Source organism: Panthera uncia, chromosome E3 (assembly GCF_023721935.1).
Source record: "Panthera uncia isolate 11264 chromosome E3, Puncia_PCG_1.0, whole genome shotgun sequence".
Classification (NCBI taxonomy): domain Eukaryota; kingdom Metazoa; phylum Chordata; class Mammalia; order Carnivora; family Felidae; genus Panthera; species Panthera uncia.
The window spans coordinates 17,268,926-17,288,527 of record NC_064815.1 but is presented as its reverse complement, the minus strand read 5'-3'; the positions used below and the strand labels follow the sequence as shown (position 1 = coordinate 17,288,527).

Here is a 19,602-nt window from a genome sequence, read left to right as displayed (position 1 = left end):
CGCGGGGAGCGTGAGATCATGAGATCGATCGTGACCTGAGCCGAAATCAAGAGTCAAGAACACTCGGGGCGCCTGGGTGGCGCAGTCGGTTAAGCGTCCGACTTCAGCCAGGTCACAATCTCGCGGTCTGTGAGTTCGAGCCCCGCGTCGGGCTCTGGGCTGACGGCTCGGAGCCTGGAGCCTGTTTCCGATTCTGTGTCTCCCTCTCTCTCTGCCCCTCCCCCGTTCATGCTCTGTCTCTCTCTGTCCCAAAAATAAATTAAAAACGTTGAAAAAAAAAATTAAAAAAAAAAAAAAAGAGTCGAGAACACTCAACTGACTGAGCCAGCCAGGCGGCCCTCGTTTAATGTGTTTGTATCTCCTCTTCCACTGGGGGCGGGCTCCTTCCCTTCTCCGAGAAAAGTCCGTGAGACTGACAGGCCCATAGACGCTGGAGCTTGCCCTGCGGTTCTGGGATGGGATGGTTGGGAGCGGGGAGAAGACCCCACCCCAGGCCAGAGCCCAAGGGGCCACAGGGCGCCAGAGATAGTCGGTATTTCCCCAGGACAAAGAGGAAATTTGCAAAGAGGAAGTTGTTGAGTCAGAGGGTGCAGTGGCTGAGAGGAGACAGGTTGACCCACAGAAAGGCCCTTGGGAAGTTGAGTGTGTGACTGCCCGTGGCCTGACCTTGAGGGGAGGGGAACAGCTCAGGGGTGCATCTGTTCCTGTGGTTCGGGGAGGGGAGGGGAGAGAAGGGACAGAAAGTGGCCACGGAAGATGGGGGTAGAAAGTGACCATGGGTCCACTTGGCCACCGTGGCTTGTGCCACCTGTGCTTGGACTGGGGACAGGCTGAGCTGGGATGAATGCAGCCCTCGCCAGTCATGCCGCCATGGCTGGGTGGAAGGTGTTTGCCAGGCTGAAAAGGGGGGAAAGGCCCCCTCAGCAGAGGGGGCAGTAAACGCAAAGTTGCCATAAGGGCCGTGTGACTATGGCGCACATTGGAATGGGTGCAGCAGATACTATAAGACCAAAAGGAGGCCAGGGTGGGGTGGGGAGAGAAACAAAAGAGAGAATTATCAAGTGTGGTAATGAAAGGGCCAAACATATCGAGTACGAAAATGTTTGTAAATGGCTTATTACACCATGTGCTCCAAAACTATGCAGTAAAACGTCTATAATATAATGTCACCGGGGAACAAAGAGCTAGTTACTAATCTGTAAATACGTATGAATCTAGATTTGTAATGAAAATGCAAAAACATGGACGTTTGTGGAAAAAAAAAAAAGAACTTGAAGGAAATATCCCAAATGTTCATTGTGGTTATCTGTCAGGTGAGAGGTTTACGAATGGTTGTTACTTTGTTTCTACTTTTCTGTATTTTCCCAGTTTTATGTAATAAATACCTATCACTTTTACGATTAGAAAAAAATAGTACCAAGAAGGTATTCGCTGGGGGGATGGGGTGTCTGGTTCAAGAACATGAGGTGGGAAGGGCGGGTTGGAGCCCCACTGTGAAGGACTAGGGAGTTTGGATTCAGTTCTGAAAGCAGCGGGGAGGTCACCAAACCTAAGTCTGTTCTAGACTCTTCCAGGGCCTCTCAGACCCATCATCAAACCTCACTTCTTCCTGTCTTTGCCTCTTGGGTACCAAGTCCCCCTGACTCTGCGTCCATGGTCCCTTAGAGTCTTTCCTTCCCCCAGGCCCCAACACACCTTGCCTGGGTCCTGCCCAGACTTCTCTTTGGGTTTCTTGACCATAACCTCTTCTACCCTCTGCCCATGATGCTCCCAATGACTCTTCTACAAGGGTTCAGATTCCCTCCTAATGAGGTCAAGACAGAGCCTTAGCTTGAAGATAAGACCCCTTCGAGATCTGGCCCTGACTGGTCAGCCCTTGGTGCAAACACTCTATGCCCTCCAGCCACATCACATTCCTTGTAGGTCCCTGAATAGGCCATGTGTTTTTCTTGATGTGTGCTTGAGGGTATAGTTCAAAATGTTAAAAATATTTATTTTGTCCAGACAGTAACAAGTTAATTACCAGCACATTCCAGTTTCTTTTTTTTTTATTTAAAAAAAAATTTTTTTTTTAACATTTATTTATTTTTGAGACAGAGAGAGACAGAGCATGAACGGGGGAGGGTCAGAGGGAGAGGGAGACACAGAATCTGAAACAGGCTCCAGGCTCTGAGCAGTCAGCCCAGAGCCCGATGCGGGGCTCGAACTCACATACTGCGAGATCGTGACCTGAGCCGAAGTCAGACGCTTAACCGACTGAGCCACCCAGGCGCCCCATTCCAGTTTCTTAATAACAGGATTCACACACACACACACACACACACACACACACACACGTACACATGATGTACTATACTTCATCTTATATTTTCTTTTTTCTTTAACTTTTTAAAGTTTTTTTTATTTGGAGAGAGAGAGTGTGCATGAGCATGAGCAGGAGAGGTGCAGAGAGCAAGGGAGAGAGAGAGAATCCCAAGCAGGCTCCATGCTGTCAGAGCCAACAGCCCGCTGTGGGGCTTGATCCCATGAACCGTGAGATCATGACCTGAGCCAAGATCAAGAGTCGGACGCCTAACTGACTGAGCCACCCAGACACTCCTCGTCTTATATTTTCAAATACGTTTCCATTTTGTTCTCAAAAGTGCACTCAAGATTATGGTTACAAATAAAGCTGTGTCATACAAAATGATGTTTCCAGGTGGTAAAAGGATTTAGAGAAAGTCTTGAGAAATCTATTAATGCAATTCATTTTTGCAGACAGGAGAAAGAGCCCCCAGGCATTCTTCTGAGGACATTTCATTTCTGAAAAGGGATATTTACACCTAAATGTCCTCTGCATCCCTATTTCTGACCCTGGACCACGTTCAGTTTGGCAGGCGGAACCTGTGATGGGTGGGATACAAGTAGAGGTGACACCTGTCAGTTCTGAGTCCTCTAAGCCCTTGGGCTGAGGGAATGAGAAAGACCCCAGCCCTGAGCCCCAAGCTCAGTGACTGTGCCAGGAAGCAGATTAAGCCTGGATTGTTAGCAAGACCAGAGAGGAATATAACCAGAAGATGCTAAGATTCCCAAAGTATTTGCAGGAGCAGACTCCAGCCAAACGTAGAGAGAAAACTTTCAAACTCCACAAGGGTATCCTACACAGTGGGTGGCTGTTGTCCTCTAGGGAGGTTCGGGGTAGAGCTGTTAGACAAAGGAAACCCAGGGTACTTTGAAGATAGTCTACTTGCTGGGGACAATGAGCTGCAAATGGGTGCCTGTGTGCCTCAGTTTCCCAGGGTGCTCAGTCCCTGCCTGGCCAGCTTGTGGCCTCTGGATAGCCTAGCTGGACTATGGGCCAGATCCATCCCAGGAGGGCTGGTCCTGAAGAGAGCCACCTACTCAAGACTGCACGCGCTCTGCCTGAAGCCAGCCCACCCCCGGCCTGCCCCATGACGCACACATCTTGATTTCGCACCAAACTCCTCAACCGTCAAGATTCAGCTCAAATGTCACCGCCTTTGTGAAGCCGCCCTTGCCGCTTCCATCCCCAACAGACATGGTATTTCTTCCACGGCACCTCGTGTGACCGCACGACACCCGGGCTGTAACTGTGTGACGGTGTCCCCCACTCATTAGAGTGTGGCCCCTCCAAGTCCACGTGTCATCTTTGTGATTCCAGGGTCCAGGGCCCGGCACAGTAGCTACCTGATATGTGTTTACTGAATGGAGGGGTAAATGAATTAGTGAATGAAAAAATGATGATTTCAAGTACACCTGTGGCAAGCTTGGATCTGTCTTTTGGGTAAACCGGGCATCCAGGAGGATGGCCTGAAGGGAGTGCAGCCCAAAGTGAGAGCGTTATTCTAGTTCAAGTTGGATATAGTGGGGGTCTGGCCTAAGGGGGGGAAAAATAGGTCAAGTGAGAAATACACTTATTCAGAAAATCAGATTTTAGAACTAATTGGGAATTGGGATCTGAACACAGGACCCAAGCCCGCGATTTTTCCAGGGCACCCATCAAAGAAGCTTTCCAGCTGTCACCAGCAGCCTCACGGCCTGGGGAAGGCTGGCTGTGTGGAGGGAACGGGGTGAGGACTTCTGAGTAAGACAGGCAAGAGCTCTTCCAGTCCAGCAGAAAGTGGAAGGAGAAGGTGTGTACCGCCCCAGGGGTCCTGGCAGAGGGGAGGAGGGAGGGAGCCCCAGAGAATCTGGGAAGGGCTGGCTGGACCAGCCCCTTCCTTCTTCCTCTGGCAGTCCCACCCCCTCCGGCCTCCGAGGAGAAGGGGAACCGAGCAGTGCACGCCGCCGGTCCTGCAGCTTCAAGCGGTCATGGACCCGGAAGGTAGAGGAGGCTCCCAGGCCTGGCTTCCCCTTCCCTGTCTCACCATGTCCCCTATCCTGCCTCCCTCCTCATCCCAACACATCTCAGTCTCTTACCCCCTTGAACTGCGCCTGCCCCCTATTCTCCTCCCTCCCCACTACTCTCTGCCCCCAACCTCTCTGAACCCCAAGCTCTTCTTCTGTCTCCAGGAGTCTACTTCTTACCCTTATTTCTCTTTCTATGGTTCCCCAACGAGTTCTGGGGAAGAAAGGGGCAGAAAGGGGCTGGAGCCCCCGGAAAGGAAAGGTCAGGGTGGTCTGGAGGAGGCCGCTTTTGCGAGCAGCTCTGGACTTTGCCCCTACATAGCTGGCGGGGGGAGGAGGGGAGCAAAGTCCGGTCCTTTGTGCAGCCGGGTGGGGGAGGGGGCTGGAGCCCAGTGACTCTGCCTGGGGTGGGGGTGCTGTCGCTAAGGAGGCCGTGTGCACTAGGATACCGGCCAGGCTCTGGAGTCCAAAGGCTCCTGTTTGAATCTGGGCTTCACCAGGAACAGGCTGTGTGACGTTGGGCAGGTCACCTGACTTCTCAGATCCTCATTTCCTTGCATCTGTAAAATGACAATAATAGTTCCCAGCTCACAAACGACAGACTCCTGGAAGGTATCTGGCCAGTGCCTGAAAGACAGGAGGCCCCTTCCTGAGCTCTCTGCATTTTCTCTTTCCCCACCCTGGGCTGTTTCTCTCCGGCTCTGACCTGCCTCCCCTGGTCTGAGGTATCTGCTGGCCCCACACACCTGGCACCTCTGGGTTGGCTGTGGAGCCAGCTTTTGGGGTCCAAGCCAGCTTTTGGCTTAGAAATGACCTCAGAGTCAGAGCCTGGGTTCAAGTCCTATCCCTGCCACATGCTAACTGTGTGACCTCGGACAGAACCGGGACGCTTCCACTCACTGTGCCTCAGTTTCCTCATTGATGAAGTGAAAACACTGCCTTCGCTTGGGTTGTGATTCAGATTAAATGAGATAATACTCATTGTGCCAGCTACACAGAAATCACTTGATGTCGTTATGCCGGTGATGGTGTTGATTCCCCATGTGTGTCTGTCCAGCTCTGCGCCCTCCCAGATTCTGGTCCCATCTTTGGAAGCCTTGTGGGGTCCATTTGCACCTGGACATCTCCCTGGTGTGTCAGACTCAAAGACCTCCCCCCACATCGGCTCCATTTCTTTCTTTCTTTTTTAAATTTTTTAAAATGTTTTTATTTATTTTTGGGAGAGAGAGACAGAGAGAGAGAGAGAGACAGAGCATGAGCAGGGGAGGGGCAGAGAGAGAGGGAGACACAGAATCCCTAGCAGGCTCCAGACTCTGAGCTGTCAGCACAGCACCCAACGCGGGGCTCAAACTCACAAACCGCGAGATCGTGACCCGAGCCAAAGTTGGACGCTTAACTGACTGAGCCACCCGGGCGCTCCACGTTGCCTCCATTTCTGTCCTTACCTCACCATCCTTCTACTTGACCTCAGGGTCATCTTTGCCCATCCTCCCTCGCACCCCAATATCCAGGCAGCTGCCGCGTCCTATGACTTGCCTTCACCAGAGTGTCACCTGAACCTCTTCCTTTTCTGTTCCCACCTCCCTCTGGGGGCGGAGCCTGCTGGAGGCTTCCTTTGTTTCAGTGCCTTCACTCTGGTGATGTTGGTGGACCTCTGGGCCAAGTCAGAAGGGTTGGCGGGGATCAATGCCCCGTGGAAATTAAGCCAGGAGGGAGCAGGCAAATTAAGGGGTGAATCAAAAGCTGGGGACATGGGGGAAAGGGAGGGCAAGGACAGAGTTGCGGCAGAAGCAGGTGGCAGGCTGGTGGGCAAAGATGGAGAAGTCAGACTCGGCCAAAGTGTGAGCAGGGCGGGCCAGAGCGGGCCAGTCTGGGTGCTGGGTGCTGGTGCTGTGTTCTTTCCTTACAGCCTTTTTTTTTTTTTTTTAATCCTAAAGCTGTTTGTTGGGATAGTTCCCCACTCATGTTGACTCGGGGCTTTTAGTGCTGCTTCCATCTGAAGGAGCATCCTTCCGTGAGCCTTGCTTGTCCTTCTGTCGGCTGGCACAGGACGGTGGAGCAGCCCCCAGACAGCACCACGGTCTGCACGTGGCTGAACATGGTCGTGAGTTTGTAGCGTCCTGGGCACTTCACGCCCGTGAAGTAGGAGTTGGGGCTCTGCGCCAGGCGCTGCTTCTTGGGCTTCCTCTCCTCCTCTTCCGGGGATGGGGGCAGGAGGTCCTTGGAGGGGCATGTTCTTGTGGGCGGATCTTCGCCTCCGGAAAACCTGTGATTTCTGCGTGAAACTGACCCTCAGGTTAGCAGATTGCCTCAGGTCGCTCAGCGTGTAGGTGGCGGAGTAAGATTCCAACCCAGGTGTTTCTTTTTTGTTTGTTACTTTATTTTGAGAGAGAGAGAGAGAGAGTGCACACTCACGTGCGCACACGCACGCACGAATTGGGGATGGGGAGAGAGAGAGAGAAGGAGAGAGAGAATCCCAAGCAGGCGCCACACTGTCAGCCTGGAATCCAACTCGAGACTTGATCTCAGGAACCATGAGATCATGACCTAAACCGAAACCAAGAGTTGATACTTAACCGACTGAGCCACCCAGGCGCCCCCACCCCCACCCCTGGTGTTTCTGACGCCCTGATCCAGGGTGTTCCGAGGTCAGTAGGGAAGAGCCCTGGAACCGTGGGCGTGGTTTGCAGAGCTCTGAATGTTGACGTAATAAACATATGGCAATTTCAAAATATAATTTTGTGCTAGATTATGGCAGTGTGTGGTGAGGTGGGATAAGTGAGGGGACTCTGGAGCCATCCTGCCTGAGTTTATGATCCTGACTCCCCATTCCCAGCTATGTGAAATTTGTGAACTTTGGGTGCTACTTGCCCTTTCAGTGCCTCAGTTTCCACAACTGTAAAATGGAGGAAATAATGGGACCTATCTCAAAGGGTCGTTGTGAGGATTGAATATGTCTATATATACATGTAAGATGCTTGGCACAGTGCTTCAGAAGGACTGTGAAAGTGTTAGCTGTTGTTTTATTTTATTTAAGTAATTTTTACCCCCAACATGGGGCTCAAACTCACAACTGCGAGATCAAGAGTTGTGTGCTTCACCGACTGAGCCAGCTAGGCACCCCCATCCTTTTTTTTTTTTTTTTGTAGTATTTATTTATTTTGAGAGAGACAGAGCAGGGGAGGGGCAGAGAGCAAAGGAGAGACAGAGAATGTCAAGCAGGCTCCGTGCTGTCATCACAGAGCCCGACCCAGGGCTTGAACCCACGAACCGTGAGATCATGACCTGAGCCGAAATCAAGAGTTGGACGCTTAACCGACTGAGCCACCCAGGAGTCCCCTGACTTGGGTTTAGGTGGAACACATACCACCCCCATAGCTGCCGACACAGTCCACATTGTCACACACAAAAATAAGAACACACTTGTTACACTCATCTTGGGTGTGTTCGCAGGAGCAAGTTAAACGACCGAAGGAAAGAGGAAGGTGTGGAAGTTCTCATTTTGGCCTCGTCCCTCACGACCAGGAGCCACCATCCACTTAGGGCCACGCAGAAGCACAGTAAGAATCAGTCCACCGTCCAGACAAGAACAGCAAAAGTGCCCATGGGGGGAAATCTTCATATATTCTGCCAGGGTCATCGCTTTATCTGTATCTTTTTACATGATTTGTAACGAAAAAAGGTGCAAGAGGGATGCCTGGCTGGCTCAGGCGGAAGAGTACACGACTCTTGTCATGAGTTCGAGCCCCATGTTGGGTGTAGAGATCACTTAGATAAATAAAACTTAAGGAAGGAAGGAAGGAAGGGAGGGAGAAAGGAAGGAAGGAAGTGGGAAGGGAGGGAGGAAGGAAGTGCAGGCAAGAAATATGCCATGATGCTTTGCATCCCCTCAGGAACAGGGATGCCAATTATTTTAAATTTTATGTATTTATGTACTTATGTATTTATTTTTAATTTTAAATTTACATCCAAATTAGCTAGCATATAGTGCAACAATGGTTTCAGGAGTAGATTCCTTAGTGCCCCTTACCCATTTAGCCCATCCCTCTTCCCACAACCCCTCCAGGAACCCTCAGTTTGTTCTCCATATTTATGAGTCTCTTCTGTTCTGTCCGCCTCCCTGTTTTTATATTATTTTTGTTTCCCTTCCCTTATGTTCATCTGTTTTGTCTCTTAAAGTCCTCCTATGAGTGAAGTCATATGATGTTTGTCTTTCTCTAATTTCACTTAGCATAATACCCTCCAGTTCCATCCACTGAGATCATGTGAGATCAGTTGCAAATGGCAAGATTTCATTCTTTTTGATTGGCGAGTAATACTCCGTTGTATATATATACCACATCTTCTTTATCCATTCATCCATCGATGGCCATCTGGGCTCTTTCCATCCTTTGGCTGTTGTCGATGGTACTGCTATAAACATGGGGGTGCATGTGCCCCTTCGAAACAGCACACCTGTATCCCTTGGATAAATGCCTAGTAGTGTAATTGCTGGGTCGTAGGGTAGTTCTATTTTTAGTTTTTTGAGGAACCTCCATACTGTTTTCCAGAGTGGCTGCACCAGCTTTCATTCCCATTAATTTTTTAATGTTTACTTATTTTTGAGAGAGAGAGAGCCCATGCTTGAGCAGGGGAAGGGCAGAGCGAAGGAGACAAGATCCTAGGCAGCCTCCACGTTGACAGCAGAGAGCCCGATGTGGGACTTGGAGTCATGGAACCACGAGATCATGACCTGAGCCAAAGTCAGACGCTTAACCTACTGAGCCACCCAGGTGCCCCGAGATGCCAATTTTAATGAAATTCTGGACAGCCAATTAAGAGATCTAAGTTACAGCCCACAGGATAAAACTATAATCTCTGAAGTCTGCGCACCTTGAGAGAACTTTTATATATGACAACCTCAAGGGTAGAAGGCAGGACAGGGCGTTACAGCCGCCCTCTGGGTGGCAGTTTCTAGGCAAGATCTCCTCTGGCAGTTGCCAAAACAGCTCTCCCTTCTCTGAAGTTCCTTTCAGTAACAGCTGCTTCCCTCAGGAATCCCTTTTGTTGGAAATGCATGGGGTGGGGAGGCTGAAGCAAACCAGAGGTATTTGTTTATTTTTCACAAACGGAACACGGAGCCTGTAACATTCTCACTCAGCGATTCACACGCCGAACGATGGATCTCAAAGGCTCCGAGAGAGTAACCCCTGCTGGCGGAGGCTTCGTGGGGTTCCCAAAGCACCCGGCCTGGAGAGGGGAGACCTGGGTCCACCCTGGTCATTGTCCTGCTTTATCATTTCCTGGCTCTGCTCTGTAGGTAGTTTCCTCTACATTTCTGGGTCTCAGATCTCCACCTGTAAATATGAGTGAGCTCGAGCTTGAGGAACTGGGGGTAGGATTTGTGACAACGTGCCAGGCCTGTAGGCACGGACCCATGGTAGAGATGATTCTTTTCCTGCACTTCAGAAGCTCTCAGCTTTACTACAAATTAAAATTATGTTACCACATTGCAGTTAGAATCTTGGGGTGGGGGGAGGGCAGCCAAGGCATCAGCATCTTGCAGAGCTCCCCAGATGATTCCATTGGGCAGCCAAGGTTGAGCAGGACTGCCTTACCCATCCTAAAAAAACTTTCCTTGGGGCGCCTGGGTGGCTCCGTTGGTTAAGCATCCAGCTCTCGATCAAGCTCAAGTCCTGATCTCACGTTTGTGAGTTCAATCAAGTCGGACATTGGGCTCTGTGCTGGGCGTGAAGCCCACTTCAAAACAAAACAAAACAAAACAAAACAAAACAACCCACAACTTTCCTTGACCCTATGTCAAATGACGGTCCTCTCTTCCCCTTTCTCTCTTTCTTTTTTCCCTTCCTCTCTCTTTCTTTTTTCCTTCCTTCTTACCTTCCTTCCTTCCTACCTTCCTTCCTAACTTTTTTCATTATAAAGATTTTTCAAACAAAAATAAACAGAAAAAGATGATGAACCCTCATGTACCCATCATGCAAGCCTCAACAACCACCAACTTTTGGCCAGCCCAGCTCAATCCACACCATTTCTACTTTCTACCTTTCAGGATTACCTTAAAGTAAAGCCGGCTCTCCAGTCTTTTCATACATGAACATCTTGACGTGTATCTCCTAAGAACACATAAGGATGTTTCTTTTTATTGCAACCACAATACAATTATCACAACTAACTTTTCTTTACAACGAAGTTAAAAAAAAAGATCCTTAATGTGGGGCGCCTGGGTGGCTCAGTTGGTTCAGCATCAGACTCTTGATTTCAGCTCAGGCCATGATCTCATGGTTTGTGGGGTCGAGTCCCGCTTGGGATTCTCTGTCCCTCTCTCTCTGCCCCTCTCCCCAGCTTGTGCTCTCTGTCTCTTTGAAAACAAATAAACTTAAAAAAAAAAAAGTCCTTAATATTATCAAATATCCAGTCGGTGTCCAAATTTTCAGTTGTCTCATTAATGCTCTAATTTGGTTTCACTTTGTTTGAATTAGGATCCAAATAAGATCTGTATGTTGCAGTCGATTAGCATGTGTTTTAAGATTCTTTAAAAAACTTTTTTACATTTTATTTTAGTTTTTAAAAATGTTTATTTAAAAAACTTTTTTTAAATGTTTATTTATTTTTGAGAGAGATAGAGACAGAATGTGAGTGGGTTAGGGGCAGAGAGAGAGGGAGACACAGAATCCGAAGCAGGCTCCAGGCTCTGAGGTGTCAGGACAGAGCCCGATGTGGGGCTTGAACTCACAAGCTGTGAGATTATGACCTGAGCTGAAGTCAGATGCTCAACTGACTGAACCACCCAGACACCCCGAAAAATGTTTATTTTGAGAGAGAATTTTGTTTGCCAGCACGTGAGCAGGGGGAGGGGCAGAGAGAGAGAGGAGAGAGAGAATCCCAAGCAGGCTCCATGCTGTCAGGGGCTCGATCCCACAAATCATGAGGTCATGACCTGAGCCCAAACCAAGAGTCAGACACTTAACCGACTGAGCCACACAGGTGCCCTTACAGATTTTAGTTTTAAGTAATCTCTGCACCCAACATAAGGCTCAAACTCACGACCCCGAGATCAATGCTCTACTGACTAAGCCGGCCAGGCACCCCTGTTTTAAGATTCTTTTAACCTTTTCTTTTTCTTGCACTGTACTTGTTGGAAAAATTAGACTGTCCTCTGGTAGAGTTTCCTATGGTCTGAATTTTGCTGGCTGTATTCCCATGGTAGAGTTTAACATGTTCCTCTGCCCTCTGGTTTTCTTGTAAATTGGTGGTTGCATCTAGAAGTCTGATCTTACTCTGGGTTGCCTATTTGGGCAAGAGTATTGCTGGGTGGTGATGTGCTCTCCTGTCAGAAACGCCCGGTATCTAGTTGTCTTTCTTCCTGATTTTCAGTGCCCAGAGTTCACTGGGGTGCAAGGTGGTGCCTGTCTTTTTTTTTTTTTTTAAAGTAGGCTCCCCAGCCAGCACGGAGCCCAATATGGGGATTGAACTCACGACCCTGAGATCAAGTCAGATGCTTAAGAGTCAGATGCTTCACTGACTGAGCCACCCAGGCACCCGTGCCAACAGGTTATTGCCATCCTTCCAACCCTATGCCATTTAGAGTTCATTCCCAACCCCCGACAACCACTATTCTGATGTCTGTCTCTTTGATTTGCCTTTTCTGGACATTTCATATAAATGAAGGCAGGAGGTGTGGACTTGTGTGAGCACAAGTGAGCATAGGTTCTTTTTTTCTCTCTCTCTTTTTTTTTTTTTAATAATCTCTACACTCAACATGGGGCTCCAACTCATGACCCCAAGATCCAGACTCACTTGTTCTACTGACCAATCCAGCCATGCCTTGGAGCATGGGTTCTTAGCCCTTATGTGCATCTGAATCACAGGGGAAGCTCTTCCAAAACTTGGATGCCTGGGACCCACCCAGAAAGATTCTGATTCAGTTGGTCTGGGCTGGGGCTGAGCAGCAGACTGTCTGAAAAGCTCCCCGGGGAGCAGGGCCCCCTGCTCTCTCAGCTTCTGCCAAGTAGAGTGGTCACACCCACCGCCACCACTTCCTCTCCTCCCATGCACTCCTTGACCATGACCATGTGGCTTCTGCCCCCACTACCCAGTGCTAAGACTGCTCTGGCAATGGCCTCCCAGCTGCTAAGTCTTATGCCCATTTGCAGCCTTCCTTCTATTTGCTTCTGCTCACATCCTACTTCTTGAAACCCTCGGCTCCAGACGCCCACTCCCTCCTGGTGCCACTTCTCTTTTTAAATACTGGTGCTTCCCAGAGCCCTCCTCTTCTTACCTGACCTGATGATCTTACGAGTTGCTATGCTTAGTCATCACCCATGTCTGCTGGTGGCTCCAAAATCCCCGTTCCTCACCCAGTGTCTCTCCGAACTCCAGGTCCCACCATCAGGACACCGCCACGCACGTTTTCCTGCTGGCAGCGCAACCTTAACATCTGCAAAGCCGAAGCCACTCTTTCCCCCCAGCTCTGCTGCTTATTTATACGCTGTGGCACCAGGGCACGACGCAGGACGCTCCTTGACATCCAGCGTCTGTACTTGTAAAATGGTAATAATTCCCTGTGGTGGGTTTCCGAGGAGAGAGCCTGAGAGAAGTGCGGTGCCCACGGCGGGCACGCGGGCTGCTGGTTTCTGCTGTCCCCATCCTCCACCCTGAACTTCTCCTTATGTCAGTTTTCAGCTACTCACGGCAGAAACCCAAGGATTCTGCATCTCATGAGCTGCTAATTCCGGTGGCTCCTACAGCTTTCACGTTTGCCCCTGTTTGCTATTCCTATGGTTCCTGCCCAAGTTCAGGGCTTCGTCTCTTTTTTTGTCTGGCCAATCGCCTCAGCCTCCTTTTGCCTCCCAACCTGTCTCCAGTTGGTGGATGAAGTTATTCTTCTAGAACAAAATCATAATTCTATAATTTTCTTGCTTGGGGCACCTGTCTGGCTCAGTTGCTAGAGCATGCGACTCTAATTAAAAAAAAATTTTTTTTAATGTTTATATTTATTTTTGAGACAGAGACAGAGCATGAGCGGGGAGGGGCAGAGAGAGAGGGAGACATCGAATCCAAAGCAGGCTCCAGGTTCTGAACTGTCAGCACAGAGCCCGATGTGGGGCTTGAACTCGTCAACCGCGAGATCATGACCTGAGCCGCTCAGACGCTCAACCGACTGAGCCACCTATCCCGTCCTTAAATTTTTTTAATGTTTATTCATTTTTGAGAGACAGAGTGTGAGTGGGGGAGGGGCAGAGAGCGAGGGGCTCGAACTCACAGACAGTGAGATCATGACATGAGCTGAAGTCAGACACTTAACCGACTGAGCCACCCAGGTGCCCTTTCGAGCACGTGACTCTTGATCTCAGGGTTGTGAGTTCGGGCCCCATGATGGGTGTAGAGATTACTTAAAAATGAAACCTTAAAAAAAATAATAATTCTCTTGCTTAAAATTCCGTGATGGCCCCGAAGTTCTGTCCAAATTGCTGAGCTAAATAATTCAGTCCTTCTTCACTCTGGCCATCCCTTTTCTTCCCTGAAGTCCTCCCTTACAAACTTTCTCTCTTTTCTTACTTTTGAGCCTTGAACACCTGCTTTTTCAGCCTGAAATGTCTCCCCACCCCCTCCCTACCTCATAACTCTGCCTGGAAAACATTACTCATCCTTCAAGGCCACTAAAACCACCTCCCCCTTTCCTCCTGGACACTTAGTCATTTCTTCATCTTTGCTCCCACGACCCTTGGTAAATGTTCAGCCACCCTTTGGCAAACACATCTGCTATGTGCCAGACAGTGTTCCCGAGGGCTTTGCAAATATTAACGCACTTAATTTCCATACAACCCTGTGAGGCGATTATTTTTGTTATCCCTGTCACAAAGGAGGCACCCTTGAGGCCCTGGAGATGTTCAGTCACTTGCCCAAGATAACTCAGCTGGAGGCGGCTGGGGCAGTATTGGAACGCAGGCCGTATGGCCCCAGTCTGGGTTCTGGTTCCTCGAACTGGGCGGCCTCTCTACTTGGATGAATATCATTGAACACCTAGTGTGAAGCTAAATAACATGAAATCGCCAATACGTGACCATCTTTGACCTGTAAAAGCGGCACATTTGTATGGTTTGGTGTGTTAGGCACTTGAGACAGAGCAGAGAACTCTCTGGATGGACACACTTCTGTCCCTAGAGAGACAACAGTAGAGCGTGGATGAAGAACAAGGAGTCGACTGCGCATGTGGCCTGATTTAGGAGGTGTGTGAGCGCCCCTGCCGAGGAACTGATGCCCCAGAGAAGACCTGAAAGAGGTGTAGAGGAGTTTGGGGTGAGGGGAAGAAGGGAAGGGACTTCCAGGCAGAGGCACAGGCTTGGAACAACATAGGCTGAGGCCCAAAAGCTAAGAGGAAGAGCTGCCCATTCTGTCACCCAGAAATTACTCCTTGGCGCAGAGCAGGTGTTCAATAAGGACTTGTCAAAAAAGTAAATGAAAACGGGGGTGCCTGGGTGGCTCAGTTGGTTAAGCGTCCGACTTCGGCTCAGGTCACGATCTCGCGGTCTGTGAGTTCAAGCCCCGCATTGGGCTCTGTGCTGATGGCTCAGAGCCTAGAGCCTGTTTCGGATTCTGTGTCTCCCTCTCTCTCTACCCCTCCCTGCTCATGCTCTGTCTCTCTCTCTCTGTCAAAAATAAAAAATAAACATTAAAAAAAAGATTAAATGAAAACAACGGAGAGAAGGGTCAGCTGGAACTGACACAACGAAAGCGGGGATCTAAGCAGGAGAGTGACGTACTTTTTTATTGTCTTCAAGTCAGGTTTAATGAGGTATCATTACAGAGAGCAAAATTCTCCGTTTTGTTTAGTTCTATGAGTCTTGACAAACGCATCAGTGGTGCAGCCACCATCAGAGACAAAATATAGTTCAGTCCTATCCAAACCCCCCCACCACTACCGCCCTGGGGGGGGGGGGGCTGCTCCTTTGTGGCCCGCCCCTCCCCCACCCCGCCCCAGGAAACCACCAGTCTGTTCTCTTGCTGTGGTTTTTGCCTTTTCCAGAATGTCATGTGGATGAACTCAAATACCATGTAGCCTTTAGAATCTGACTCCTTTACTTAGAATACATTGGAAACGTGTCCCTGTCTTTTGTGTGTTTGTGTGTGTGTGTGAGCGTGTGTGTGAGTGCTCGGTTCCTTTCTTTGTTGCCCAGGAGAATTACCCTGCAGGGGTGTCTCACAGCTTGTTTACCATATACTCACCGGGTGATGGATTCAGATTCACTTTAAAAAGCAAACACCACTGCATCTGGTATGGATGGAGTGGGAGCTTCCGCGTCTCTGCCCTACGTCCGCTGGCTGGACGGTGAACGGTGGAGATGGAAACCACGTCTTTGTCGGTTTTACTGTCGGCTCCCAGCACCCGCCAGGGCACAGACGGTTCTGAGGGAGGAATGGAAGCCACATGGGGCAGAGTGCGGGACAGAAGGGCCAGGTGCAATCACTGAGAGTGAGGGTGGGGGGTGGGGGGCGCGGCGTGCAGATTGGGTGCTTGGCGTTGGGGGAGAAAGGCTGGGCAAGAAGGGCCTTATTCTGAGAGTAGAGCAAACCAGAATGCCTGGTCTTCGACTTGGAGCAAAATGAGGAAGCAAAACAAAACCCTGCAACGTGCTATCCAGCCTTCTCCCCCCTCCCCCAGAGGGGCCACGAGTTCTGTCCTTGGCTCGAGCACAGGAGGCTTCAGGTCTCCTCCTGGCCGACAGATGGCGATGTCGCACCGTGTCTGAGCTCGGCCTCTGCCGTCACCCACTCATTCAACAGACATGAGGGGCCCGTTAGCGGCTACACGCTGGCGGGAACTACCACCTTGTCCGCAACTCTTTTTTTTACAGGGAAAGGACTCACCCACACTCCTGAAGCTGTGCCTCATAGAGCAAGGGCTCAAACCCAATTTTCCCCTGCACCTTCCTCCTTGTACCGCCCCCATCTCTAGAGAGAGGACAGTTTGTGGAAACATCAGGCGTGGGAGGAGTCTACAAGCAAGAGAGCAAAGGCAGAGGGGCCCGGTTGGTCTGACCCTGCCACCAATTTGCTGTGTGACCTCAGCCGACCTGCCTCTCCCCAGTCTCCACATCTGTAAAAAGCCGAGCTTCCAGCTGGAAAACCCTTGGTGCTGTGGAGCACACACATTCTGCTGGAAGCTTCCACTCACAACTAATCCTCCTATGCCAGGCAGACTGGAAAGGCTGCTGGTGACTTTTAGGTGCCTTCTCTTCCAGTTGATAAATAGCTGTTGATCTAGCACTAGGTTTGACACATAAAATACAGGCCACTCAGTTAAACTTGAATTTCAGATAATCGGATAAATTTTAAGTGTAAGTATGTTCTAAATATCACCTAGGATATATTTATACTAAAAAAAGGGGGGTGTCTGGGTGGCTTAGTTGGTTAAGTGCGCAACTTGGGTTCGGGTTCATGATCTCACGGTTCGTGGGTTCGAGCCAGGCATGGGGTTCTCTGCTGACAGCTCAGAGCCTGGAGCCTGCTCTGGATTCTGTGACTCCCCCTCTCTCTGCCCCTCCCCTGCTCACTCTCTGTCTTTCTCTCTCAAAAATTTTTTTGACAAGTTAAAAACAGGGGCACCTGGGTGGCTCAGTCAGTTAAGTGTCCGACTTCAGCTCAGGTCATGATTTCACGGTTCAGGGGTTCAAGCCCTGCATCGGGCTCTGTACTGACAGCTCAGAGCCTGGAGCCTGCTTTGGATTCAGTGGCCCCAAACCCCCCCCCCCCCCCCGCCCGCACTGTCTCTCTCTCTCTCAAAAATAAATACACATTACAAGTAAAACAATTTTAAAAATTTAAAAACAAACTTGATGTTTGTCAGAAATTTAACTAGGTGCCCTGTATTTTTATTTCCTTAATGGGACAACCTTGTCCTGCCCACAAACCCCTCTTCCAGGACCCCCACGTCTTCGTCCTGATTGGCTAGTCCCCAATGTAGCTGGTTGTTAAAAGTTCTCTTTCCCCCCCTAAGGTTTTATTTTTAAGTAATCTCTACACCTAGCACTGGGCTCCAACTGGAAACCGGGAGATCAAGAGCCACAGGCTCCCTGGCCGGAGCCAGACAGGCGCCCCACTGGTCGTTACATGTTTTGACAACCACCTCTGACTACTGGAGAGGGGGCCAAAGCATAACCTGTTCTCTGTCTTTCCTTCCCAGGCCTGGCGCTGCTGCTGCCCCCCGCCACTCTGGCCGCCCTGGCAGACAGCTGGCTCCGAGAGGACTGCCCAGGTCCCAACCACGCAGCCTTGGTGACGGGGGCAGCCCCCGCGCAGGCGGCGCTGTGGGCCAAGTCCGCCGGCGTACTGGCTGGGAGGCCTTTCTTCGATGCCATCTTCGCCCAAGTCAACTGCCAGGTCTCCTGGCTCCTCCCCGAGGGCTCCAAGCTGGCGCCCGTGGCCCAGGTGGCCGAGGTCCGGGGCCCCGCCCACTGCCTGCTGCTGGGGGAGCGGGTGGCCTTGAACGCGCTGGCCCGCTGCAGCGGGGTGGCCAGCGCCGCGGCCGCGGCAGTGGAGGCCGCGCGGGGGGCCGGCTGGGCCGGGCACGTGGCGGGCACGAGGAAGACCACGCCAGGCTTCCGGCTGGTGGAGAAGTACGGGCTCCTGGTGGGCGGGGCCGCCGCCCACCGATACGACCTGGGAGGGCTGGTGATGGTGAAGGACAACCACATCCTGGCAGCCGGTGGTGTGGGAAAGGTGCGTGTCCGGCCGGGCCCCTGCCCCGCCCCGCTCCCACCTCCCCCGCTGCAGCCCTTCCCCTCTACCTGAGACTCCCCGACCACGCCCTGGGGGGTTGGGGGGTCTGCTAGACCCCTCACGCGGTCCCCCCCCCCCCATGTAAAAGAAGTGATCCTGATGCCAGACGTTCTCTTGAACCCAAGCTTGTTATCCCCCCGGGGCCCTTCCAACACCAGGCCCAGCTCACTGTGCCCCGTGTCAAGTGCCCCTGTCCTCGCCCTCACCCTCCCGTCCCTCTGCCCCCTCTGCCCCCTCTGCCCCCTCTGCCCCCTCTGCCCCACAGGCGGTTCGAGGCGCCCGGCAGGTGGCCGACTTCGCCCTGAAGGTGGAAGTCGAGGTGGGCAGTCTGCGGGAGGCTGTGGAGGCGGCCGAGGCAGGCGCAGACCTCGTCCTGCTGGACAACTTCAAGCCCGAGGTAAGGTGGGGTCTGCTTCCCGGGAAGGGGCCGCCGTCCCGCGCAGTCACCTCCCCACCGGCTTGTGTTTGTGTCCCGCAGGAACTGCACGCCACGGCCGCTGCGCTGAAGGCCCGCTTCCCGAGTGTGGGCGTGGAGGCCAGCGGGGGCATCACCCTGGCCAACCTGCCTGAGTTCTGCGGGCCCCACATTGACGTCATCTCCCTGGGGATGCTGACCCAGGCTGCCCCGGCCCTGGATTTCTCCCTCAAGCTGTTTGCGGAAGGCGCCACTCCAGTGTGCCACGCCTACCGGACCTAAAGCCAAAGAGGGCGCCCCTGGCAGGGGAATCACACGGTTTCTTGGGCCCCGGGAGTCTGCAGTACAGGACTCTCCGGGCGTTAGCCTGGGCTGACGTCTGGCTCTGCCTATGTGGGGGTGGAGGGGCTGATTTCACCTCTGCTCATCTGTAAAATGGGTCTGATAAATGATCAACCTTATGGATTTCTTTGGGTGATAATTAACACATAAGAAGTGTTCAGTAACTCTTAGAAATTCCCATAGTCCGTCGATTCTGAGATAGGCTTTTTTTCACATACTACCTTCTCCCGCATCAAAGTGCATCTTTAACCAATGGCGTCTAGTGGTCACCGTCAGCCAGGCATCAGTAATCACATAGCCATGCATCATGGCCCTAGCATGCAGCTTGTAGATAAAACATGATAACAATCTATGTTTGAAATAAGTCCCAGACAGCTCTTTTAGCAAATACCAGAAAGAACTGGTACATAAGAAAACATTGGTCGAAGTGTAATTGACAAGTCTCTTTTCCAGTAATGTGTGTGTTTTAAGGTCAATGGCAGTTTATATTTGAGGGTATATGGCATCAGGTCTGGTATTCAGCTAGAACATTCCACTGGGTCGATGCCCGTGTTGTACTGGGTATTCAGTATGTTCCCTCTCTCCTCTGACTCCTGTTACCACCTCCTTGGAGGAGGTGAGAACCTGACCATTCACTTCCAGGGTTTCCAACCTAGATGTGTGTCGCCATTGGGTGCCGAGGGCCTTTTAGGTTCTGGTCCCATAGCGCTATCATCAGC

The 19,602-nt window shown here is 51.1% G+C and overlaps 2 protein-coding genes across 2 annotated transcripts; one reads left to right on the top strand and one right to left on the bottom strand.

Annotated features, from left to right (window-relative positions):
* The first annotated feature begins 4,226 nt into the window (after positions 1-4,226).
* On the top strand, positions 4,227-19,002 carry QPRT (quinolinate phosphoribosyltransferase). Its single transcript, XM_049638622.1, has 4 exons — positions 4,227-4,324; positions 17,531-18,066; positions 18,392-18,523; positions 18,605-19,002. The coding sequence occupies exons 1-4, from the start codon at positions 4,312-4,314 to the stop codon at positions 18,821-18,823; spliced, it is 900 nt and encodes a 299-aa protein (XP_049494579.1). The 5' UTR covers positions 4,227-4,311; the 3' UTR covers positions 18,824-19,002.
* On the bottom strand, positions 6,266-9,765 carry LOC125928444 (40S ribosomal protein S27-like). The gene is made up of 2 exons (XM_049639142.1): positions 9,762-9,765; positions 6,266-6,638 (listed from the first exon to the last, which is right to left on the bottom strand). Exons 1-2 carry the CDS (start codon positions 9,763-9,765, stop codon positions 6,328-6,330), a joined length of 315 nt encoding a protein of 104 aa, XP_049495099.1. The 3' UTR covers positions 6,266-6,327.
* Positions 19,003-19,602: the final 600 nt, after the last annotated feature.